The sequence below is a fragment of the Hoplias malabaricus genome, chromosome 9 (genome assembly GCF_029633855.1).
Source record: "Hoplias malabaricus isolate fHopMal1 chromosome 9, fHopMal1.hap1, whole genome shotgun sequence".
NCBI lineage: Eukaryota > Metazoa > Chordata > Actinopteri > Characiformes > Erythrinidae > Hoplias > Hoplias malabaricus.
In genome coordinates this window covers 11,919,391-11,947,046 of record NC_089808.1, presented here as the reverse complement: position 1 = coordinate 11,947,046, position 27,656 = coordinate 11,919,391, and the positions used below count along the sequence as shown (strand labels likewise).

Genomic DNA, 27,656 nt, shown 5'->3' with positions numbered 1-27,656 from the left:
GGCTGTTTTTAAAGATAGCTGTGATTATGGCAATGTTGTTTAGCTAAAACAATGTATTGTAGTGAAGCTGTTTCTCAACCGATGTTGCCTGTGCCCCAACCCACAATTCAAGAGAACATTACAAAAACCAATCAAATGATATTCAAACGGTCTGTGTGAAAAACCACACGGTTGGTACCTTACATTAGACTATACATTACATGGGAGTTATTGGAAACACAATGTAGCTCAAATAAGTGGGAGAAAGGATCAGAACCTGCGTTATTTCAATTTGTAGACACTATGTACTGGTTTCATAAGCAGTGTGAGCTGTATAAAGGGTTTTTTTTGGGGGGGGTGGCTACTAGTGATCGGTTTTCTCTCACACTGCTTGTGAATAATGGAGCTGAGCTTGATCCTCTAACAAGGTAACATACTGACCTCCATTGAGCCGGCTGCTGGCTATTGTGGTCACTCAAAATGGCCGCGTTCCAGTCTGCTGACAGCCGGGGCATTCCTGTTCATTAACCATGCTCCTTTCACTCAGTCTCTCTCTCAGGTAGTGGGTATTGTTCAGCCAGGCTTTCTTCAGCCGCTCTCGCTCTTTTTCTTTATAACCGTGTCCAGGGTGAAGGAGTTGATGGACGAGTGCTCCGTGTGTGAGGCTGCCTGGAGCAGGACAAAAACAATGAGGCTAAAGTTTAAGGGCTAGATGCTTTTCTGTTTATTTATTTATTTTTCTTTATGTTCAAAGATTAATAAAATCATATCATTAAAAACTAGCATTAGAAGTTTTACTTAATGGATATTTGTTGAATGCTCTTATCCGGAACAAGAGGGACTTTTATTTTATTGTGCTATAGATCCAGGCCCATGCACTGTTAGCAGTCTAACCCAAGGACTCTATTAGTGTTATGTACTACAATCCACTTACAGAATTTCTGATAATATTTGTATGTACAGAGAAGGGTGCAGAAATGATATTGACACTGAGACCACAAATTTGTTGTTATGAATCTAAGCCCACTCCATACCTTTAAATGTTAGCTAGCTCTAAGCTAATTTCACCTCAAGTTTTTGAGCTGATGGAGACTATGTCTGAAACCACAGACTACTACACCTACACTTTTCATGTATTATTTTTCTTTACACACTATTTAGTAAAGTAGTATGTGGTTTGAGATTTAGAGTTTTTGATTTCTTGTATTTGTTTGTGCTGTTCATGACATATTTTATACTCATATTAAACGTGTTACTATATAGTGCAGTAATAGCTTCTGAGGTTCAGCCAATTCTCTCTCTCTCTCTCTCTCTCTCTCTCTCTCATTATATATCATTTGATATTTATTGCCTTGCTTGTTCAGATAAATAAATAGATAAATAATGAATAAACGAATGGATGCACTCAGAAATTAATGTGCCAGAAATGGTTTGGAGAACTCCTACATAATAACGTATAGGTTTTCAGTAAAATCCTTAATGGTTTAACAGTTTGAAAGCACTGTGTTGTTGACAGTGAAAAGACTTCTTTGCGGCACTTTGTACCATTTCACAGCAACGGTATTCATTTATGCGGCTCACACAGATATTAACATTAAGATTCATCAGCAGAGTTAGCTGTTCACTCATCCGTACGTTTGAACAGCAGTGTGCTTTAATCCTGTTATGTTTTTTGGGGGGGATTTTTAAGCCATTATAACCCATATAATTCGATTGAACAATATCACGGCCTTTATTGCGGTTTAAAAGTTACAAAATGAGTTTTTGCTGCTAAAATAACATTCAAATTTTTATGTTGTTGTTCAGTCGGGACTTGTGCAGTATAGATGGCATTAGTATGTATATAAAAAATTGTTTTCCCTTTCCTTTTTTTGTGCTCCAGATGGTCGAACATACACACACACCCACACACACTTACATAGTTCTATCTTCTAGATGCCTAGTGTCTCATCAATAAATGTGTTTGATTAGCACGCCGTTGGGCTTTTATTCATGGTTTTGGCTTTAATCAGTCGTGTTAAAGAATGAGCATGCAGAGGGGGGAGAGAGAGAGAGAGAGAGAGAGAGATGGTGGTGGTGGGGGTGTGACACTGCTGTGATTGAAAGAGAAAGATGATGAGATAAAAGGAAAGGATAGAATGAAAGAAGGAGGAGGTAAGAGAAAGATGGAGTGGGTGGATAGAGTGCAGATATTGGAGAAATACAAGGAGACGGGTTATAAACAGGTAGATATACAGAGGAGACAGAGGACAGAGAGAGGAAGATAGAAATTCAATCTTTATTATTCTTTCTCTGCTTCATTTACGTGTTTATTTTTAACAGCTTTAGCAATCCAGTATGTTGTTACACTCATGCCAATAAATATATAGCTGGCTTTGTTTTTGTACTACAGCCAGTTTTAAATGTGATATTCATATATATTTACATTTTCTGCCAAAGCCTTCAATGCTTTAAAACGAATTGTTTTTATTGGAGGACTTCATCTGAATATGTGATAGTGGGCTATCACGTTAAAACTTCTTCCTGTACTACAGCACCAGCAGAATTACATTCTATAAAAGTGTTATGTTTAAAGGTTAGGTTTGTTAAAGGAATGAAACCTATGTCCAATATCCTAGCCTTTTCTACAGACGTATCAGAGGGTTGCAAACCGTAACTGTAAATGTTTTGTCATTTATTGGCTAGCATGTATAAACCAAAACAGAACAAACAAATATTGAATGCTGTGGTGTCAAACACAATATATTTTCCATACACTATCCATTCTTTACGCATTTCTATATTGCTAATAACCACCCCTCCTCTCTCCCTCTCTCTCTCTCTCTCTCTCTCTCTCTCACTCTCTCTAGATGGATCATGACCCTCGTAATCCAGCGTACATCTCAGCTCAGGGTCCTCTGCCCTCCACAGTAGCTGATTTCTGGCAGGTAAATATGTTGTTTATATTTTGGACATATAGACCATTCCTAAATGCCCTTGCTAAAATTGAGCATATTAAAAAAAAATAAATAAATAAAAGGCAAGTAGTTTGTGAAAAAAGGGCTCTGACGCTGCAGTATCTGTTAATGACATCAAAAATACTTCTGGGTTTTTATTTTCAATTGTTTCTAAAGACATAATATTGAAATACATCTTATAAAACTATATATAAAGTCTATCAATGTTAAATGGTATAAGAATGTGAGGTCAGGTGGCTTGCTGACACTTGGCATTGGGCATGATGTACTCCTGAGACTCGTGTACAGCTGCTCCACAGTATCCTATTACATTCCATGTTTTTTTCTTTTTTTTCTTTTTGTTTTTCAAGTGCAACTAGCATAGCTGAATTCACTGACCATAAGGGTGTCTACAAACTTATGGACACATAGGGTATTAAAGAATTATCAAAATACTTTTTAGCTGTGACTCAATTCTCAGTTTCAGTACACTGAAGCCCCATATAATTCTGACCGTACCTAGAGCTCTCTGTGGGTAATTCGCTGCTTTACTAATGTAAGGTTTTTGTTCTGCATGAATTACAGCATGTGTAGTTCTCAGAAATGAAACTGCAGGCTGTACAGTAGCTCAGATGTGTTTATTCCCCCAGTGTGCCGCTGGCTGTGATACTGATGAAAGAATGGGGCCAGCTACACTCTCCCTGGTTAATGTTTGAATGTAAGACAGAGAGAGAAAAAAGAGTGAGTGAGCACAATGCTCGTTGCCCTGCGCTGTTTGGATGAGAGTGTATTAGCCTAATTAGGAGTTCCAGCGCTCCCACAGGGCTGAGGGATTCAGCTGGGTGAACCATAGGCGTCCACTCTGGTAGAGCGGGACGGGCAATAAACAGCCCTTCTTGTAGAGCTGGCCAGGCCATAGTCATTCATGTGTAGCTGCTGGCACCAAAGATATTCAAGCTGTGTTTGATCTCTGGAATAAAAGCCTTTGTGTAACTATGCTGGCAAGCGGCAGAAGTTGTACTAGTGTGATATCAGACTACTCCGGTCAAGGTCTCTATTTCAGATCGTCCAGTTTAAAGGACTTTGTTCCGTCAAATGTTGTGGTTTTAACTCATTAAACTATGAAAAATATTTAAAAAAATTATACTCATTGTCCAATTTCATGAGAAGATTTCAGAGAAGTCAAGAAATTTTGTAAACAGCAAGAATGTGATTTGTTACATTTATTTCACTGACACAAACACAAAGAAAGGTTTTCCAATATTTTCACAAACTAACATTATTTCATTTGTAAAAATAAACTAATTTAGAATCTGATGAATGGAATGTGCTCCAGAAAAGATGGGACAGAGGCAAAATAAGAGCAAAACATTTACAGAATTTACATTCTTTTAAAATATCTCACACCATACAGGAGGACATGAAACATGTAAGAGAATCACCCACAAATGGATCAGCTATTACAAATAAAGGTGGGTGATGGCTCACCAAACATATGAAGAGCATCTTTCAGAACAAGACTGCAAAGTTTATTTAAAATTTATGTCTTTCATCATCTACCAAAAATAATATTGTGAAAAAGATTAATGAAATCCAGAGAAATCCAAGCCTGTGTGAGGCAAGGCCAGACATCAGTTTAAAATATTTATGATTGATGAGCCCTCAGATGGCACTGCATAAGAAACTCTCATGCTATGGGCCCAGGAGTATTTTGGAACATCACTGTCACTTAACACAGCCCGCCACTGCATCAAGAAATGCAATCTGACGCTGTATTATGGAATGAGTAAGCCATATACTAGTTTAGTGCAGAAATGCCCACCACTTCTCTGGGCACAAATTCACCTAAAATGGACTGAAAGACATTGGAAAAGTGGTCTGAGGTCAGACAGGTCCATGTTTCAGCATGTTTATGGGAAAAATGTCAGATTCCACATGCCAAAGACAAAAAAGACCATCCAGACTGTTACAAAAGAAAAGTGGAAAGAGAAAGTAGAGTTTGTAAAAGAAAGTATAAAGTAGGTGTCTCTGATTAAGCGTCCAGTGAGTGGAAATACAAGGTACACTGTAAACCTGAATAAGTAAGCAGAACTCAATAATTTTGCCAACCATTTACCTTAATATTTTTAAACTCATTAACTTAAATCTCAGAAGTATGCATACACATTTATTTTAAGTGTCTACTGCATCATTTAATGGTTGATACAACTCAAAAATATTTATTACTGGTACTCAATACCATTAAGTTCTTCTAAACATACATTAATTAATTCATTGTCTGTAAACTCAGCGTCAGTCCATTACAGAGCACCACACACTCGCAGGCCCTTTTTCATGGCCAGTAACCCAATGCAGGTCATGAGCCCATGATCCCAGGTCTCCAGAGCTGTGTGACAGTGATTCCCCCTGCTGTGCCACCACCCCTTGCACTGAAATGAACACATGAACTTGTCCAAATGAACTAAAAGCAATGAATCCCCGACCATACACTCTCTCGGCTGAAAATCACTGCTCAGTGGCTCTGCACTTCAGATGTTATGCTGCATAACTCATAACATTTAAGTTCAGTTATCATATACAGTTAGTTTACTTAAAACCACAAACAGGACTCAGTTAAAACAAAACGTAATTTCACAAACTCAAAAAAGAAATTGTTGAAGTTAATTGAATTTTTGAATTGAGTGCAACTTTTCAATACAATATTTAAGTTAGAATCACTCAATCCATTTAATTACTTTGAACATTAGGGTTTACAGTGTAGTGCTGTAAATTCTGTATAACATTTAACCCCATGTGTAATGGTCTGTCATGAAATTAAATATCAAAACTGCACTTTGACTCTTATACATTGGTGCTAAGTGCTAAGAATTGTTGTGCTCTTTTTTAAATGCATATTCCAGCAGTCCTCCGTAATGGATGTGTTGTTTGTTGTGCTTTATTTGTTTGTTTCAGCTGAAGGTTAGAGGAGGGCGTGTGGTATATCTTGTGCGCTTTGTTAAAAGTGCACTTTTGATTGAACTGCCGCCTCACGTAAATTGATTGTGGTAATGCATTGATGTCACTCCACCTTCCAGAACAGCAAATCTGCGCTCGCCAGCTAATGGGATGGGTGCTAATTGAGGTTATTGGTTGCTTGTATTTGTCATTTTGTCAATTACTGGCAAAAAATAATGATCTAAATTGAATTAATTTCATACCCATGAATTAGATGCAGTCAGCCTTGTGCAGACTCCAAAAGCTTCCATTAAAAGCCCCACTTGGATTAATGATGAATATGAACGCATCAATCCCTGTCAATTACTTTTGCCTGGTTATGTCATTGTCCTGGTCCTCCCCTCATTCTAGTTTGACAAACAAATTTAATATAAAAGAAAGAACTCAAACTCAGACACACACTGACTATTAGTGATGGGTAAGGATTTTTCATATGCATATTGGATCTGATTTTCATGATGGTTTAGTTGATCAGTTAGCTAATGAGGAACGTGTCACTTGAAATATATAGTAATTATATATACACTGCACTGTATAGTTAAAATCTGTCCAATGTTCAACAGATTTAGGACCACAAACGACTACCACAGAGTAGATATGTGTGGTAGATCATTCTCAACGCTTCAGTGACACTGACATGGTCGTAGTGTGTTAGTGTGTGTTGTGCTGATATGAGTGGATCAGACACAGCAGTGCTGCTCTTGTTATATACCCATATCATATCTGCTCTGTGGTGCTCTTGACCACTGAAGAGCAGGGTGAAATGAGGATAAGAAAGTATGCAGAGACACAGGTGGACTACAGTCTGTAATTGTAGAACTACAAAGTGTTCATGTATGGTCAGAGAAGCTGATAAAGTTGACAATGATTGTTCAGTGTAGAATTCAGAAGACATGCGGTTTCTTTTGAGTGGGCTATAAGTGCCAAGCAACCATGGTCAGCTCAGTAAATAAGCAAGCTTTGGAGCAGCTGCCACTTACTTTTTTTAAAAACGCTAACCCTCAGATAGAAGGGTGTTTTCAATATCTTTGGGATTTATTTTGGGATTTGTGATCCAGAAATAATCAACAATGCTAGCAGGTGTCAGCAAATCCCCACTGCCCATTGTCTGTATTGGTAAAGTCACTTGGGTCAGTGTCCTTGCGTATTGCACATCTGCCTCGGTCAGGAGGCCAGGTTATACAAATACACAGGTGCTAATCCTGCCAGCTCTGGCACCAGACCTGTTCTGGTCTACTAGCGCGATCGTTTGTTGGTTCGTTTTGACCTTTGCTTAATATTTCAGAGTGATTTTTCAGGACTGACAATATTTGATCACCTGGCTTGGAACATTTGTATAAGCTCGTCCAACGACCTCCAGATTGTGGAGCCATTTTTCCGCTGTGAGGAACAGAGTGCAGCAGACTTCGTAGTTTTAATGGGATAATGAAGCGGAAGAATCACATCAGAAATCATCTTTACGATTTTCAAACAGCCATTTAATGAGACTGTTGAAATGGAAGAGAGGAAAAGATCCCGACTGCACTTCTGCTTTTCTCTCTTGAAGCCAATTCTGTGTGGAAAAAAAGTTCCAAAATCTAAATTAAAAACTATACAAAACTGAAATCTGTATAATGTCATATTCACTATCTTGTCTAACAATTACAAATGCATTATCTTTTTTTTTTTTTTTTTTTTTTTGCCAATGCTCCAGCGCTTCATGAAATTAAAAAACATAACGTATTCCGTGTAATGTTGCTTGCTTCACGGCAAGGAGTTGCAGCATATTTTGCGTTTACGGCTCTTTGGGGATGTGCAGAACGTGAGTGTGATTAGTTTATGGTCTGGACCATTGTATTTTTATTGCCCTCATAAAAGTCAGTGTTTTTTCCCTCATTTTCCTAACGGCCTCAGTGGGCCATTATATCTTCCAAGGACATGGAGGAAGTGTGATTAGGAGAAATGGAGCGAGAAACAGCCGCTCAAAGAGAGAGAGAGAGAGAGCAAGAGAGAGACAGATAGAGAGGGAGGGAGGAAGGGATGAAGTGATTGAAAGACTGGGCAGTGGGACTAACTTAAACTCCAATTACAACTAATAGACAGCTTAACTAATCAGAACCAGCTACACTGTGAAGGAAGGATTAGTTAAGTGTAACTTACACCATGTTTGAATCACCACAGAATGACCACAGTTACAATAAATGATATCTTCTTCTATGTTTTAATGTGTTTGGCTGCTTTGGGAAGGCTGTCTATTTTTTATTCAAGATGATTCCAGATGATGTTATGGCAAGCCAGTGCCTCCAGCATTTACTTTTTTTTTTTTTCTTTTCTTGATGTAAATGACATCGAATTATATTTAATACGTTGTATAAATAAAATGTCCATCCTTTTTGTTTTAGGGTCCTAATGTCAAAACACATAGAACACATAATGACATCTGAGATTGCTTTATGGATATGTCATTCAGTGACTATGCATGCATCATTAAGTCCCTATGTAGGTAGCATTACAGAGCAGTCGTAGAGTAACAGCTCTTTGTTTCTCTGTTCCTGTAGATGGTGTGGGAAAGTGGCTGCGTGGTGATCGTCATGCTCACTCCATTAGGTGAAAACGGCACCAAACAGTGTCATCAGTACTGGCCGGACGAAGGTTCTGACCTCTATCATATTTACGAGGTAAACACCTGCACTGACGAGCAGTCAGCACTGATTTTTAAGGCTTACTTGTTGTCGCTGTCAAAACAAAACCTCTTATGTCCTATTTTTTCCACATGATTTAATACCAGCTGCTCTTTATGTTAGGTGAAATGTCACCATCAATGGAACCATAGAAATGGTCCAAAGTGAATTGGGGAAAAAAGTAGCATTCATTAAACATTTATTAACTGCTTTATTTCCTCTTGAAAAGTTGATACTTATGTTATGGAGAGTGATTTTAACTGAACTGTAAGATTAGCTGCTATCGAGGCAGTAATAGAACTGTCTTCTTCTCCAGATGCATTTCAGCTGAAGAACACTAATGAAAGCTCACAAAACTGAGACATAAAACTCATGATGACTGTCATGTGGTTCACTTTTATTCTTCTGTGGATTAAATGAGCAAACTAAACCATTCAGTGCTGCGAAGCCTCTCAGCATTCACATTATGGTTGTCGTTCATATGTTAGTTCTCCATTCCACCTTAAACTGTGCCACAGGTACAGAGTGTCTGCTTCAGCATTTAAGGTGGAACTTGATACTGGCAAATTAAGAGCCGACATCAGCCTCATGAGGCTTTGAGAAGTGAGTGTTGTGTTGTACACAGTTGTGGTGGTGCTGGTGATTGATTTAAAACATCTACAAGAAACACAGCTGAATTCCAACAAGAAGCTTCTGAATTGGAAGCTCCCTCACAGTCTCATCTGCATTTTTCAGTCAAATTCATGGATTTTTCTCCCTCATGAACAACAGCTTTTGGTACTTGATAAATTCTCCTTGTGATTTGTTGGTTGAAAATAATGAAACTCAAATCAATCGCAAAAATAATATACATAAAATTGTCATTCAAGCAGTGCTAATATTCCATTGAATGAAATATTTAAAAGGACCACTAGTTCAAATATGGTATTTTTGCTCCTGGGCTCCCCCTACAGCTGCAGAGTGTAATACACTTTTACAGCACTGTCCTGAATTCAAGGGAGAAGGACGGGGTTGTGGTTTCCTACCCTCCCTCCAAAGTTACATAGTGCAGTTTCTGCAGTGCAGAGCCCGATTCTGAGCTGAGCTGTTCTCCCGATTACAGGTCAGTGGAACGTCACAATGATTTTGAAACTGTGGCTCTAAAGTAAAAATACGACCTAGTGTTTCTAGTGTTTAATGCTAACATTTAATTCAGCTCTATTGAAAAGAAAAAGAAAAATTTTCACTCTTACACTTGGATGTAAAAGATAATGTTTTTTAATCATGGTATAAAGCAGGGATGTCCAATGAGTTGATCACTAGCGACCAGTCGATCGCAGCATTCATACTGGTCTAGTCACACATGATCTACATGTGAATCAGCCTTTTCCCACATGAAAATAATTTATTTCAAATATCACACTCACTGATGATTACTGGGAAGCTCTCTTGTGAATTGGTCCAATAAAACAAAACAAAAATAAACAAAATAGGCTGTTGCTGTCTAGCAACCCCTCTCTTGAAAATTTGAAATAGTCCATACAGCATTATCCACCACACCACCTACAGGTATGCCCTGTCCTGTACAAAATGTAGATCAAGCCGTCAAAACTGGGCATCCCCCGTATAAAGAATGTATGTTTACTCTTTGTGTTTCAGGTTTTTTTATGTGAAAAAAAAAACCAACCCTTTCTATATAGTACAGGTGAAGGCTTCTTTGGCATGTAACTATAATTCTAAAAAGGTATTCAAATGGACAAATTTATAAAAGGTTTTAGAGAACCATTTACAACAGTTGTCCCATCATAAGAAAAAAATATTTAACCAGGCAAGGTTCCATATATTCCAGAGTTACATCTCAGTACACTCTCAGAATAACGGCCGCTGTGGTGGTATCCTCAATCATAAATGTTCAGAACCTTTAGTTAGGGAACATATTTGTACCATACTCTATAATATCTAAAGATTGTGATGATTTCATTCGCCTCATTTAATCTCCAGGACTTATGTTACTTTATACTACACAGCTCTATAAATGTAAGCTTATCTCTCCTTGTGGAGAAGAGAATGTAATGTACCTTTAAGGAACCCAGCTGGTTAGAAACCCCTGTTAGTGTTCGGTGGTGCACCTAGTTACTCTGTCTGTTCACGCAGGTGAACCTGGTTTCAGAGCACATATGGTGTGAAGATTTCCTGGTGCGCAGTTTCTACCTGAAGAATGTTCAGACCAATGAGACTCGGACTGTAACGCAGTTCCACTTTTTATCCTGGATGGACCAGAGCATTCCAGAGTCTGCTAGAACCCTCCTGGACTTCCGCAGGTATGTAAATCCATGTTTCTACAAATGACCACATCGACTGTGAAAAACTATTCTTCATTTGCCTCGGGTTGGAATAGGGTGAAGATGGGATCCTCACACAGGGCTCCATTAATCAACACTAAATTGTGTAGATAATAATAGCGTATACAGCGTATTGTAAAGTCCATGTTTTATGTGTTTTATAAGAAGTAAGTGGGAATAAAATGTGGTTTTAAAGGTGTTTAAAGATGTCTGTGGTTTGTGAGTTTTAAACACAGAAAATTAGGAACAAGTCAAAAGTATTGTTGCATTTTTAAGGTGGAACAGAAAATTCATATAAGAGGCTGGCGAATAACACCAACATTACTCATACACCTCATACACTGACCCATTTAATGTGGAAATAAACATTAGGATACTAAATCTGAGAATATATGAGAAAGAGAGAGAGAGAGACAGAGAGAGAGAGAGAGAGAGAGAGAGAGAGAGAGAAGCATAAACCAAGATGCTCTTTGTGTTGGAAAATAAGGTGAACAGCATATTTTCCTCCCATTCATTCATTCATTCATTCATTCATTCATAAAATTCTAAAATATTCTCTCCTATTCACACTGGTTTGTTAAGTTCATCAGTTCCCTCCGCTAAATAGATTACGGCTGACATTTCTTTGTACTTTCAAGTTTTCTGAGGCTTTAAAAATCAAAATTCCAACATTTCTTTTAAACCTCGTCCTCAGCTTCTTTCTCTTAGTTTTGCATCATAGCCAATAAACAGAAGTCACTGTATAACAATCCTTATTTCAGACACCTCAGTTAAACGGGAAAGGTTCAGCTATAAATCTGCTCTGACGGAAAAGCCGATGGCAGCATAAAGTCCTCGTTTTTCTCTCCCGCCATAAACGTGCTGAAGATCCTTAATAGAGAAGGAGAGTGCAAACTCACAGTAGGCCCATTCGCCTGTGCTTTTCTCATAGAGACATTGGCTTTGCTGCTGGGTAAATAATGTATCGGTGAATCTGCTCACCTATGACATCCCGTTTGTTTGTTTCCTCTCTATTTGACCCCAAATGGGAAAAACAATATTGGCGTTGGCGGGAGGTTGTCTTGATTCCCTGTATTTATCACAGATTATAGCCTTGCCACGTTCAAAGGCAGAGGACAAGAACATTTTTTATTGCCTCCTTTTTTAATATGGTTTTGGCTTTCTGTGCACGCTTTCTATAACTTCTCATCTACACTTTCTGTTTCCAGTGTAACCTTTAAAATAACCCCATGTGTCTGGACTAGCACAGCACATAATACACTCCCCATTACTGCTTTAGAGCCATTTGTCCAACATTGCCTATATAGACTCTTTGGGAAATCACTCTTTTGGACTCTTTTTTTTTAGTGTTGAAAAAGAAAACAATGTGATTTTAACATTAAAACACTCTTGTGCTTGAGTCTAGTTTCTTTCTTAAAGCTCCAACCTCCATCCACCACAGTACAACTAATGGGTTCATTGTGCACTGTGATAATGAGGGGAAAGGCTTTTGGGCTGTACAGCAAATGGTGGCAAGGTGTGATACATTCTATTACAACATTCAAGATGATGTGGTATTTCCATATATAAGTGTGTAGTAGTGTGCAATATTCAGAGACTACCCTTTATTTAATGTCCATTCAAATTTATTTGTCACTGTCAGAGTGTATTTTTTTTCTTTTATTAGTTTTATTTATATATTGTATATTCATAAAACAAATTTTTATGCCTTCAAAGTTCAGTCTTCTGCTTCATTTAATCCAAGCAATGCAGACACTTTTGGTGACATTGACATCTGGTCTATACAGTGGTTAGTCTATTGTTTTGGAAAAACAGGCCCTTTATTGGTTTAATTTAAAAACCTTCTTGTTTTTATTTCACTATTTTCTCAAACTTTTCTTTTGACAGCTACATGTTTCTTCAAATTCCTATAGTGCAAGGACTGACATAAACATATGTGGACATTGTCAGATTTATTGTTTCCTTTATGTACTGCCTGATGGAGACTGTATCTTATATAAGGTCTTGAATGGCAGTTACAACTCAATGGGACAGTTCCCAGGACAGGGACTAAGCCTAGTCCTGGACTACATGACATTTTGAAATGTGATTTTCCTCTGAAAGGAGGACAAAGTCCAGGACATAGCTTCCTCCTTGCCTGGAAAACCAGCCCTATAAATTTAATATTTAATACATTTTTTATATTTTAACCTCCATTTTCCTATTTATTTTCTAAAGACTTTCAGCTTCTGTAGGCTCTCAGAATAAAGTTACTGCACAGGTACATTATAGTTCACTAAAGGTACAAACAATGTAAATGCATCTTTAAAGGTACAACAGTGTTAAAGTCCAGGTTTGTTCCCTAAAGGTACATTACAGTCTGTACTCTCTGAGGAGAGGTGATTATTTTTAAACTTTTATTATAGAACTCTCTGAAATAAAACTAAATAAATCTTAGAGATGAAATGGTGCAGATGAAATCATTGCAACTTAGAAATCTACACTCAGAACTGAATATGGTACAATTATGTCCCCTAAGTAAAAATACTGAATATGCACCCTGGAGGGCACCAGCACCGTGACAGTTTTTCTGAGTATGTATGCAAATGGATTTTCTCATATCATACATAAACCTCTCAGAAATCTCCTGAAATTGAATAGCGTATATGTAATGGCCATTTTGATTGGAAATTAAATAAATGGAGGAGGGTACTTTGGCGCAGCACTGTATACTTAAAAAAACTGCTGATACAAGAATTCATTACCCATTCATTGCATAACAAGCATAACAAGTTAGAAGTGGTTAAGGGTTACAGATTAGAAACCCTTGGCTGAATTAGCTAAAATCAGACTTCAGGACAAGTATAACCAAGTTGAATGTTCAGTAGAATGTTCCAGATCTCTTGCTGCAGCTCTGGGTGTGTGCACTGGCTAGCTCTGTGGCTAGCTTTTCTCAGTTTATGTGTTGTTTGGGTTCAGCTAATGCTAGGCTTGCTCTCCTTCCTGCAGCCATTTTGATTCTGTTCCCCACCTTTATTCTCACTCACACTCACAATGCCAGACGCCCTTCGCTCACCTCCTCAGTTCTTTCTCCCTTTTTCCCTCTGTCTATCTTTCTCTCTCTTTTCTTTCAGTTGGGCAGCTAATTAGCGGTTGCCACTGTCATTTTTGTGATGTTGCAGCTAGTTATATGAGCCCAGTTGCATAGTCACAAAAGTGATCATTGGAAACTGTATCTCTTCTTCCAGGCCCTCACTCCTCTACCCACACTTCCCTCTGTACTTCCCTTCCTCGCACTCTGACTCACCTCTGTCTGTCACCAATCTCTCTCTCTCTCTCTCTCTCTCTCTCTCTCTCTCTCTCGTGTATCACTCTATCTACCTATCTGTTTACCTTTGTGCATGTCTCTCTCCCCTTTTTCCATATTTTTCCTACCGACTTTTCCTCTCCCACTCTCCCTTTATATATCCCTCCCATCCATACCTGTCTTCTTCTCCTTCCGTTCATCTCCCTCCTGCTGCTTCACTGCTGTCCATCTGTCTCTCTCTCAGTGTCTCTGTATCCACATCAGTCTGTCTTTTCCTGTCTAATTTCATTTCTGGAAAATGTAGCATTTTGCACCATTTTTATAGATTACTGAATGTCTTGCAGCACTCTTTGATATACAAGATACACATATGGGTTTTGTGCTGGGGATCTGGACTTATTTCCTATTATTATTATTATTATTATTATTATTATGATATTCATTTATTTATTTTCATTTCCATAGTGTACAGAAGTAATGGCTCACTGAAACAGCAGTTCTCTTTTGTGTGGGAAATGGTTGCTTTAGATAATCCTTTTGTAATAATCTTTTACAGATATATATTTTACATTTCCTGTAGCAGCTATAAACAGCCTTGGGGTGTTCAATAGGATGTGTGTGTGTGTGTGTGTATGTGTGTCTCTGTGTGCCTCAGTCTGGGTGTGTGGATGTCTGTGTGTGTCGGGCAGAGGGCTGAACACATGAAAAGACGAGAAAAAAAGTGTAAAAACCCCTCCACACACCCCCCCCCCCAAATGCAAACTAAAGAAACAGCATGCGGGGGGTGGGGTGGGGTGGGGGTCCGACAGGCTGTTAACAGCCTCTGTTTCCATGGTAACCCTAGCAGTAATGGTAATAGTGTGAAGGGGCGGCAGCAGTATTTTATTTTATTTTATTTATTTATCTTTTTTTGCGGGGCGTGTAACACGGCTAATTGTGTGTTAATGTTAATGTGTCCCGGACCACGGTATTTCACCACTGCATTCATCACTGCTTTAATGGGGTTCTGCCGCACGATCAGTTTAAACAGCCACTCTCTTCAACTTAATTGCTTTATATGGACTTTTTTTTTCTTTCGGTCTGTGAGGCAAGTTTAATGGACAGCTGTGATGAAACTGACAGTTTTCAGCCTTTCTTTCACTGTCCTTTGTATTTCAGCAGTGTCTTTTTTTACAGGATTACGAAGAACATTTGAGCTTCTGTTCTTGATAGTGTTTAAAAACAAAGTGAAATGTTGCCACACTTCAGTTGATGTTCTTATTGGCCCCAGCTGAATGGATGTTAAGTATTGTGATACTTAGTCTGAAATACCTGACAGATTCTAGATATTGTTGGATCAACGGAAAGTTTAACCACAGGGTTCCCCCGATAGTTCTATAGAAAAAATTCTGGTTATGTGTAGAACCATAAAAAAATCAAAGAACAGGAATTCAGTGGTTCCTCATTCCTCTCCAAAATGGAGTATGTGAAGTACAACCTTCTTTAAAGAGTTATTTCATTCTATAATTTGGATTCTGTAGTCATCATTTAAAAATTTGTTTCAAATACTGTCTTTTGGTGCTTTATACAACAATTTCTACTAAGAGTGACCAGGTAAAAGAACCCAGACACTCTAAGTAAATACATAAACAGATGGTCAGAATGATAAAGAACCAGTTCTAGCTTTTAAGCAGAAAGACGTGTGATCACTCATTTTTTTAGGCATATTTGGTTGTGTTCATGAAAGAAAATAAATCAGAACAATATCTATACGTGAGAACAATTTATTTATTAATTATCTCATACTACCTGTAAACTCTTGGTGTTATCCAACATTAATAATAATCTGAAGCTGTACTACACATTTACACATTTACCTAGTGAATATACTGATTGTATCTGAATATTAAGCAGAATTTTTATTTAATAAATGAATGAGTAAATTAATTAATTATTGCAGAATTTTTCAATGAGTTAAGAATTACTCCTGCATTGACATTTTATTCTATTACATTTGGCCTAAATCAAATGTGTTTATTATAACAATTATTAAAGCAACATGAAAAAGTGGTTTTATAAAAACGTAAAGAAAAAAAAAACAAATAAATAGGATAATGACCGTCCCCTTGGCTGTTATTCAGAGCTTTATTTTTATTGTTTTTTCATTTTTGTCCCTGCTCTCCACATCAAAATCTCTTCCAAACTGCATTAACGGCTTGTTTTTGTGTCTCTGTTTCATTACAGAAAGGTTAACAAGTGTTACCGGGGCCGCTCTTGTCCAATAATTATCCACTGCAGGCAAGTATGAACAAAAAAATGATTATAATGTTCCAATTTACACAATTATCAATCTTATGCATTCAGTGCACAACTGGGAATTTAATTATTTGTTCCTTTGCCTTTGCTTTTAACTGTTACACTTAAAGTACACACTATTCTTTCAAAACATATAGGTGACTGGTGTAATATTAATTTAATCATTTTTTACAGTGGAATACATAATCCATGCAATGCTTTCGATGCTTCTACAGAGAACACACACTGCACTCTCACAGCAAGCACAAAAAATATTTATTAGCTGAATTTAGCGTATTGGGGAAAATTTCAATATACATATGTTATATAATTGTTTTCCAATTTACATGAATAATACATTAATATATCGGCGGCATGGTGACACAGCAGGTAGTGTCACTGTCTCACAGCTCAAGGGACCTGGAGGTTGTGGGTTTGAGCCCCCCTCTAGATCACTGTCTATGAGGGGTTTTCCCTGTGTCTGCGTGGGTTTCCTCCGGGTGCTCTGGTTTCCTTCCATGGTGCAAAAACACACATTGGTAGGTGGATTGGTGACTCAAACGTGTCCATAGTTGTGAGTGTGTGTCGCCCTGCGAAGGACTGGAGCCCCCTCCAGGGTGATTCCGGGTAGGCTCCAGACCCACCGCGACACTGAGCTGGATAAGCGGTTACAGACAAGGAATGAATGAATGAAAAAATGATCATATATTAGCTTATAATATATTAGTTTAATATATCATTTTAATAATGTTATTTTCAGACAGGTGTGAAATGCAGGTTTTTGCTCCTTAAATACGGTAAATAAAGCTTTCTTTATTAATATAATTTACAGACTATTTTATAGAAATTGTAGTTTTATTTCTGGACCTGATCAAACAGATGAACTAAAATAGAGGTAGGGATTGGTTAAAGTTTCATTCAAAAGTCATCATATGACTCTGAGACCATGATATTCTGAGACCAAGAGCAAGTCTGTCAACACTGTGTTTGTGTGTTCGTATACAGTCGCCCCTTCAGGATGTTTCTAGGGAAACAAGCTTCCAGAGAAAAACAAATATAATCTTGATTCATAGAAATCACTAGTGCTTTACATACGATAATTAGAACAAGACTAACAAAAACATGTCTAATATTCCAAAACATGAGTAATATATTGTATTATAACTTTAATCAGCAACAAAATGCCTTCTGTTCCTTCAATCCAATTAAAAAACATCAATAAATGAACAAATATACTAGATCTCACCCTGTTCTTCAATTGTTCAATGGGTGATGGATCATTCTCAGTGCTGCTATGACACTGAAGTGGTGGTGGTGTGTTGTGCTGGTATGAGTGGATCAGACACAGCTTACTGTCCACTCTGTTAGACACACCTACCTTGTTGGTGTAAAGTCAGAGACAGTAGCTCATGTGTCGCTGCACAGTTTGTGTTGGTCATTCTCTAGTCCTTAATCAATGGAGACAGGACGCTGTCGGTAGACTATTCTCAATCCAGCAGTGACACTGAAGGCTTTATATCCAGGAGCACTGCTGTGTCTGATACAACTGTACCAGCACAACACACACTAACACAACCCCACTGCTCTGAGAATGATCCACTGCACAAAAGAACATTGTGAACTGTCTATAGTTGTAGAACTACAAAGTGCTCCTATATGGTCAGTGGTATATTCTACAGAAGATACAATTTTGATGAAAAACCTCCATTTAGAATTTGATGTAGTCCAGGACTAGTCCAGGATGAACTGGGTCTGTTTATGTGTGTGTGTGTGTGTGTGTGTGAGAGAGAGAGAGAGAGAGAGAGTGTTAGAGAGAGAGAGTGTGAGAGAGAGAGAGATAGAGTGAGAGAGAGTGAGAGAGTAGAGAGAGAGATAGAGTGAGAGAGAGTGAGAGAGAGAGAGTGTGAGAGAGAGAGATAGAGTGAGTGAGAGAGAGAGATAGAGTGAGAGAGGAGAAAAACAAAGAGAGAGTGAGAGAGTAGAGAGACAGTAGAGAGAGAGTGAGAGAGAGAGAGATAGAGTGAAGGAGTAGAGAGACAGAGAGAGAGAGAGAGTGAGAAAGTAGAGAGACAGTAGAGAGAGTGAGAGAGTAGAGAGAGAGAGAGAGAGAGAGAGAGTTTTACAGTGAAGGCAGAGGAATGATGCAACATCAGACTGAAAACTGAAACACCTATGACACACACACACTCACACGCACACACTCTAACATGATTGTCCTTCTCTTTCATTTTTTCATTCTTTTTCTTTCCCTATCTTCTTTTCTGTCCCACTCCCTCACAGTGATGGCTCAGGCAGGAGTGGGACCTATATCCTCATAGACATGGTGTTGAATAAAATGGCTAAAGGTGGGTATTTACCCCTCACACCTACCCACCCACCCACACACACACACACACACACACACACACACACACACACAAACACACACACTCAGTCCAGTTGTGCAATTGTATTGTTTGGTTGTCATGACAACAACAAAGCACCCATATCCATTGAAAATCCTGTGCATTAGACAGCTGAGAGAAAGCAGTGATTTCTCACAGAAAAAGAGAAAGAGAATGAGAAAAGGGTCATAGCACTACTATTGATGTGGTTTCCTCCGAGATTTGACGACCCCAAATGCATTAATTTAAGAATAATGTTTGCAATATGCAGTAAAAGTTTATACGTTTTTTGATACATTGGATTACCTTTATTTACCCTGAGCACCTTCCCCTCTACACGACTTATGCACAGCCCTGGAATCACCATACAAACCCACCCACCCACACATACACACACACACACACACACCAATCCCCACTGTGTCAGTAGGCCATTGTCTGTTTCTAAGGTCACTGCTTCTGTTCATATTCAGGGGACGATGTCCTAGTGTCCAGTTTTCTTTCCCAGGCTCCTATAGACTCCCCCATATCCAATCTTTACCCCAACCTCCCTTCTCCTTTTGTTTCCTCTTTTGGGGAACGTGAGGATCCCAGGTCTCCCAGTTTTCACACACACACACTTGTGATCAAAGGCTCTGAAGCATGCACAGCTCTCCCTCCTCAATCCCTCTCTCACTCTCCCCTATTTTCCTCTCCATTTTTCTTCTCCTTATTATTTTTCCCCTCCCTCGTACACCCCATCGTACCCCACCCCCACCCCCCACCCACTGCCCTTTCCTTCATCTTCACCAATGAATTGTAAATTACTCAAGAATGTCATTTTAGTTCCACCGCCTTTTTTTTTTTGTTAAAGATTCTGTCTCTCCCTCCCTCCCTCCCTCCTTCTCTCCCTCTTTTACTCTCTCTCTGTCTCTCTTACACTCTCCTTCCCTTCTAAACTTAAGAATTCTGCACTTCTTAAGACATGAAAGTGGTGGAGTACTTTTTGAGACAGGAACCCCAGCTGCACTTGCTTTCTTTCAAAACGCTTCTCTCTCTCATTCTCTCTCTCTCGTTCTCTCTTCATGTCTCTCTCTCTCTCTCTCTCTCTCTCTCTCTCTCTCTCTCTCAGCAGCTCTCTGAGGAGGTGGGGGGCTGCCTTTCTTTTCTTTAGGAATGGTGGGTGAAAAGCAAGTGAATGAAGAATGAGAGCTTGTTAGGACTCCCTGCCTTGAGTGCATGTAGGGCTTGAAGTACTGAATTTCGATCGTCCACCCTAAATGGAACCCCGCACCCGGCCATGTTGAATTTTTTTAGGAATTAACCATTTCGAGACACAGGATGGAAATGTATCACTGTAGAAAACGCAGCTCCTATGCTTCACAGCCCAAAGCTTTGGCCCTCCCTCTTTTGACATCGGGCACTGATGACCTGAGAGTCGCAGCTGTCTTGGAGATTCCCGTTCTGTTGGTCAAAATCCTCCATGATACTAGTCTTTCGCTCTGATTGGTTCGTTAGTGCTTACTGTTTTGGATTCAGATTTCAGCGTCCTGTTGCTGTGTTTGAGTCATCCAGCAGCAGATAAAAACAGAAAATGTGATTTTAAAAAGGGCATTTTTTGTGAAAATTTGTGAAAAGTGCATTTTATTTGGCGTTTGGAGACGATGGACTATACCATTAATCTAAGAATAGTCAGTCCCCTGGAACTCAAAATATGTGACAACTGCCAGACAGACTAATCTTAACTGCCAGCTTGCAGAAGCCCTATACCATTTTCCTTTCAGTGTGTTTTCTCACCTTTTGTGTTTTGGAAGCCAGATAATGAACTGCAGCACTTAATTGACCCAGACTGACTACCCCAGGTTAGTGGTACAGTCCATCATCTCAAAACCAAAATAAAATGCCAAATTGCCCATTTTCATGTTTGCAGGCCAAACAAATGAGCATCAAGACGGCCGAAGAACATCTCATTTTGTTTGTAGCAGAATACAAAAGCTCAAAGAACAAGAGGTTAAAGAAAATATAATCCTTTTTAAGGAGCTGTGCAACATGCTCTATGCTCCTACTGAAATAACTTCAGAACAGCTCGTTATACAGCGGTAGATCCAGAATGAGGTGCTGGACTCCCTGTGCTGCTGTTTTTTTTTTTAGAATGGGGTGAACCCTGTCTATGCAGCGTTTACTCCCAGTGTTTAAATGTAAAATAATAAATTCATCATCGCCGCTGCTGCTACTACTCAAGGAATCCTGTTTCTTCAGTGTGCCTAGATGTCAGACTTGTTCTGTGTCCGAAACTGTTCTCTACTCATTATATAGTGCACTATTTTGGGGTTCCACCATTTTATAGTGGTGTCTGAAATAATAGTGGACAATTTTCTGTGAACTCAAACAATCCCACAATGCACTGCAAAAAAATAGTGTACAACCCATGGACACTAGCATAGAGCAGACTGCTCAAAATCCATTTTTTGGTAAAAACCTACATAAGATATTGTCCAAAACCATTCACTAACCACCTGAATTCTGTTCCCTATAATAGTGCACTATATATTTATATACTTTAATACAGTAATAGTGTGTAGGGAGCCATTTCAGACACATCATTTGTATGAAGGTTCTGCAGTGTCAAAAGTAGTGTTGGCCCCAAATATTTCTTCATTAGAGATTTGGATATTCATCTTTTTATTCGTTTTTTTTTTTTTTAATAAATGTGGTTAATCAATAAAAGCAATGCTTCACTCCACCCATATTCAGGCTCTACAGCAGTTGAAGCATGCTCTCTTCCACCAGCCCTCCACCCACATTCAGCCTCTTCAAAAAATGAAGCCAAAAACAGCCTAACTTACTATAGTTCATTTTGTTAGCTACGTAACTCAGATTTTCTGACCCACGTCCAGCCCACTCAACAGGTGCCATAACGGAAGTCAATCCCGGATCATGACAGTTGGCACAAGTCAGGCCCACACAATACTTGCCAGTGCTGTAACTGAGTCATATGTGCCAAAAGATTAGACTCAAATATGTCTGCAGCCTGGGCTGCTACTGTTATTTTTTTATTTTTTTATTTTTTTATTTTTGCAGAATTCCATATCTCTACTTGATTTAATAACATGCAGGTGCATTCACCTCTTTGTCTTTAACTTCAGCATCTTCATAACAATAATTGAACTTACTGTGAACTTCTAAACTAAAGCAGAAAAGGTACAGAGATCACATGTACATGTAGTATTAAACCCAGACTAAATCCAGTGTTTGTTTTGCAGGCGCAAAGGAAATTGATATAGCAGCAACACTGGAACACCTGAGGGATCAACGAGCAGGCATGGTGCATACCAAGGTAAGTCTAAATCACAACATACTTGACCTCAACTGACCTTAGTGTACATAACTTAACCTCACCTGACTTAATCATACTATTCTTGACTACACCTGACTTTACCAGACCATGCTCCAACCCAAACAACCTCACAAGAACATACTGTAACACAACCAGTTTTAATCTGTTCTCACTAGGCTATATATTAATGCTGGGTGATATGATCGCAAATCAATATCATGATTAATTGAACGTTACCTTGTTTATGAATAATGAACGATTATTTTGTTCATCTTTTTGGCCCTCATAGTTTACTGAGAAATCTTGTACTATAATTATGCTAAATTATTAAAGATGAGCTTTGTTTTTTTTTCTGGGAGTCTGTCAGACTCTTTTTTGAGCTGTGCACTGTTCATATTTAGTATTGTGATTGTGCTTCAGTTGTTGAAACAGACTGGTGCTATTAACTTTCTGAAACAATTTTTTGCCTGTGTTTACCCTCGACTTTTTTCTAACACGTCAAAACCACAGACACGGCATTTTCTTTGGCACAAGCTGCTCAAGTTGCTCTGTTTGCCACTGCATTTAGGTTATTTTTTGTTATAATTTTTATTGAAAATATTATGTTGATCAGAAGTTCTGAAGATCGATTTCATTAATTTAATTTTTGATTAATTGCCCAGCCCTACTATACATGCACACAATTACACTGGCTCACCACAACTGTCTTTACCTCAATCACTTCACCATATCTACACACTACACATCTAGAACTTACCAACAAGTGAATTACCTGATCTTCTTTGAGCTCATCTGATCTCCATTTACTACACTAATGCTGGCCTTACACAGAATGAGTTTACAAGCGCTTTCACTGTCGTAGACAAATTTCGAAAAAGTTGGAATAAAATTGTGTGAATCTTGCTGGAGTTGCAGCGTGTTCCAATCTTCTTGATCGTTTGGTGTGAGGAGGTCAGGATATTCAGATCAAATCAACTTTATTTAATGCTATCACAAGTCTTTAGTCTTTGCTCGCGCAAATAGTGATGTAGACTCTGTAAATAACCAAAAAATATTGTAAAGTAATGTTTAAATTTAATGTATGGGACCCGCTTATATTTGGTGTTATGTTCATGTGATTATTTATATAAGGTGTGATCTACCAATGTGCACATCACAGTCGACACCCTTACCTTGCACATCCAAAGATAATGCGACCCCTTCGCTTCAGTTCCTGATGCAGGGGGCTCCTGAGCAAGCAGCTGTATTTGACAAATTGGCAATGAGAATGTGGAATAGTGCTCACTAATAAAACTGATGATGAAGTAGTTCAGTCAGTCGACGCATTGATCTGACCCCTACACTGTCAGAAAAAAAGGTATGGTAAAGGTACATTATTGTCACTAAAGGTACAAACAGTGTACAACAGTGGTTTTAAAGTCCAGGTACATTACATTCTCTTCTCCAGAAGGAGAGGTGAATATCTAAGCTTTCATTACATAACAATGTAAAATAAAGTAATAAATTATAAGTCCTTGAGGTGAAATGGGGTGTTTGAAAATTACTATACAGTATGGTCAAATTATGTTCGCTAACAAGAGGCACTGTGCCCTTGGAGGTGACACCAGAGTGACAGTTTTTCTGAGAGTATACCAAGGAATCTAGTTGCAGTCTTGCAAATCAGTGACACAGCAAATATTCAGTCTTTGCAAATAAAACTGTGACAGTGTCTTTATATGTGAGAGGGGTTCAGACTTTAGTCTTTTAAATGTCTTGTCAAAAAGTTTTAGTGTATGGTTAGCATTACCCTCACCTGGTTTCATCTGACAACACTCTGATTCACCTTGTTTTAATTGACCTTACCTCACATGGCCATCCCAAAACACACCTGGCATCCTTTGAAATAACCTGACCGCAACTGATCTAGACAGACCACCAGTAAATCCATCCGATGTAGCATAACAACACTTGGCTTTATTTGAGCAAATTTGACTGCACCTGCCATCGCTTGATCATACCTGAACACACCTGACATCTTCAGAACATACTACAACTCCAATTACAATGAAGTTGGGACGTTGAGTAAAACATAAATAAGAACATAATATGATGATTTGTAAATTCTTTTCAACCTATATTCAATTGAATACACTACAAATACAAGATAGTTAATATTCAAACGGATACATTTTATTGTTTTTTTTGCAAATATTCACTCATTTTGAATTTGAGGCCTGCAGTTTGTTCCAAAAAAGTTGGGACAGGGTCATGTTTACCATTGTGTTATATCATCTTTCCTTTTAAAAACACTCAGTAAGCATTTGGGAACTGAGGACACTAATTGTTGAAGCTTTGTAGGTGGAATTCTTTCCTATTCTTGCTTGATGTACAACTTCAATCTGAGTTCTCCGTTGTCGTAATTTGCACTTCATAATGTGCCACACATTTTCAATGAAAGACAGGTCTGGACGGCAGGCAGGGCAGTCTAGTACCCACACTCTTTTACTATGAAGCCACACTGTTGTAACACGTGCAGAATGTGGCTTGGCATTGCCTTGCTGAAATAAGCAGGGTCGTCCCTGAAAAAGACGTTGCTTGGATGGCACATGTTGCTCCAAAATCTGTATGTACCTTTCAGCATTAATGATGCCTTCACAGATGTGTAAGTTACCCATGCCATGGGCACTAACACATCCCCATACCAGCAGAGATGCTGGCTTTTGAACTTTGCGTCAGTCCATCTCAGATGAGCTTGGGCCCAGAGAAGCCGGCGGCGTTTCTGGGTGTTGTTGATCTATGGCTTTCGCTTGTATGGTAGAGTTTTAACTTGCACTTAGATGGAGCTTTCCAATTAACCTGTTCACCTGTGGAATGTTCCAAACAGGGTTTTTCTGAGTATTCCTGAAATGTTCCTGTCTTTTGTTGCCACTGTCCCAACTTTTTTGAAACGTGTTGCAGGCCTCAAATTCAAAACAAGTGAATATTTGCAAAAAAACAATAATGTTTTTCAGTTGGAACATTAAATGTCTTGTCTTTGTAGTGTATTCAGTTGAATATAAGTTGAAAAGGCGTTGTATATCATTGTATTCTGTTTTTATTTATGTTTTACTCAACGTCCCAACTTCATTGGAATTGGGGTTGTAACATGACCTCAATATCACCTGATATCACCTGATCACATTTGACTGGACCAGAGCTTTCTAAACGCTACCTGACAACACTCGTCATTACTTCAATTCTGCACAGCACACATTACTTGACCATATCTAATCCGACCTGACCAGAACTAAATATGCTGATCATGTTTTGGTCAAATCTGACCACTTGTCTGAAGCCACTTCCAGTACTCCACTAGCCCTTGTTTGTTTTAAGCATGGTGATATTAGGCTCATATGCAGATTTTACAAGCTGTGTGTGTGTAACTGAATGTCTGTGTAGATGTGAAGAATGGATACATCTTAAAATAGCTGAATTCACCAGGCTATTTAAAAGGGATTTTTATTTAATTAATTAATTTATTTAACATTACACTTATATAGCGCTTTCTAGAAACCCAAGGACGCTTTACAATCAATGCAACATTCAGTCCACACACAGACTGGCGAGAAGTTGCAGCCAAATGCACACAGCGTACTCTCAACCAGGAACGACTGTCCACCTCGAGGACTGCATCAGGCACTAGGGTTTCACTCAGGACAGACCGCCAATCCATATCTGGGCACATGCACATTCACTCACACATATACAGACATTCATTTACATACACACTCATTCACTCACACACCAGGACAGTTATGAGAGAACCCAGTTCACCTTACCTCCATATTTTTGGACTGTGGGAGGAAACCGGAGACCCTGGAGGAAACCCACACAGACATGGGGAGAACATGGAAACTCCACTCAGATCCCAGCACTAAGCCACCGTCTCGCCCATAAATTCTGAGGGAGGTGCTAAATCTGGTTCTGTGGTAACCCAAGTAGACAAGTAGTACCCCCATGACAATTCAGCTATTTGTCGAATTATTTTTTAACGGCACGTATGGTGATTGCACATGACTTTTTTCTCTACCTGTGACTTTCTCTCTACCTAAAGAACACCGTGTGGTTCATTAAACCCAGGACTGAGCGATGAAGCAATCACAAAGTCACCCACCCCTGCAATTTAACCAACCCCCAACACAGCAATAACTGAAACCCACCGCTGTAATTAAGCCTGTGTGATCAATCTATAATTTAAAGTCTAGTAATCAATACAACACTGCTTTGAAAATTAGGTTCAAATTGATTTGGGTTTCCTTGTCAAATATATAGTATGTGTATTAGGAAAGGAGTCTTCAGCAACATTAATAACACGAGAAAGAGCTGTAAGGCAGATGTTGCAAAATTACAGTGTTAAAAATAATCGAAAAAAGATTTTAGTTCATGTAGCTGAGAATCACACTCTCATATAATGTGAACAAGGCAAGGCAGGTGAATACTGTTCTGTTTTGGTCAGAGCAATGCTTTCTCTCTGTGAGAGCGAATACAGAGAGGATAAGAATGGCTCTGACCACTGGACAATAAATCTAGAATATACAGCCCCCCCAAATTTTCCCAAACTGTAAACCATTGCACAACCATCTGTTTTTTGCACATTTTCCATTGTATATTTTTGCTTCTGTATATACATTTACCCTTAATCTTTTGTATATTATGTTTATATTTAGAGGTCTATAATGCAGATTTTTATTTTTATTTGAACTATTTTATACCCTTGCACATTTTCCACAGTTCTATTATTACCTCTGTGCTGATTTTTATCTTTTTTTTATTCTTATTTTGTATCACTGGTTTGGTTTTGCATCCCTATAAATCATCTTTAATTATCTTTATCTTACAGACTTCAGCTTATGTTCATTTATTTTTCATAGTTATCAAAGAATGTTGCTGCTAGTTGTACCATGCATTACTTTGTAAGTGACATTTGTTTATTTATTTATTTATTATTTAACCTATGCTAGCTGCACCATGAATATTGTCAAAAACCTTCAGTTCTATGCATGTGGTTAGAATAAACTCCATAGAAAAGTATCAAACAAAGTAGGACTCTCTGGAGCAGCTGTACATGATTAATAATTCACCATGCCCAATGCTTTGAGTTACGATAGTTGTCACACCATATAATAATTAATCCATAATACAGAGGCCAAAGCCTAATCCTGTTATAATACATTTTCTAATCCTGGTACACTCCTAACCACAGATATACTACTAATTCTACCCATGTACAGTAATCACAAGATATAGTACACATCCCAAACCTAACCCTAGCTTCTAAAGTAGTTCTAAAAACAGTTTATAATTCCAAAATCAGTTTCAGTCCTGTTTTAACCCTAAACACACACTTTACAAACAAGCCAATCTCAAATAAATCCACCACATTAAAGGAACACTAAGTATGATTTGGGTTTCCTTTGGCTACCTCTGGTGTAATTATTTTCCTACCCTTCCCCAAAAGCTACAAAGTGCAGTTTTTGCAATGCTGAGG

The 27,656-nt window shown here is 38.5% G+C and overlaps 1 protein-coding gene across 1 annotated transcript in view; it reads left to right on the top strand.

Moving 5' to 3' along the window:
* Positions 1–27,656, top strand: part of ptprn2 (protein tyrosine phosphatase receptor type N2) — a 290,779-nt gene that overhangs the window by 255,339 nt on the left and 7,784 nt on the right. The window contains exons 18-23 of the mRNA XM_066680912.1: positions 2,829–2,906; positions 8,447–8,566; positions 10,703–10,869; positions 16,400–16,453; positions 18,731–18,795; positions 22,077–22,150. Of these exons, the coding sequence (XP_066537009.1) occupies positions 2,829–2,906; positions 8,447–8,566; positions 10,703–10,869; positions 16,400–16,453; positions 18,731–18,795; positions 22,077–22,150 (558 nt within the window). The remainder of the gene's footprint in view (positions 1–2,828; positions 2,907–8,446; positions 8,567–10,702; positions 10,870–16,399; positions 16,454–18,730; positions 18,796–22,076; positions 22,151–27,656) is intronic.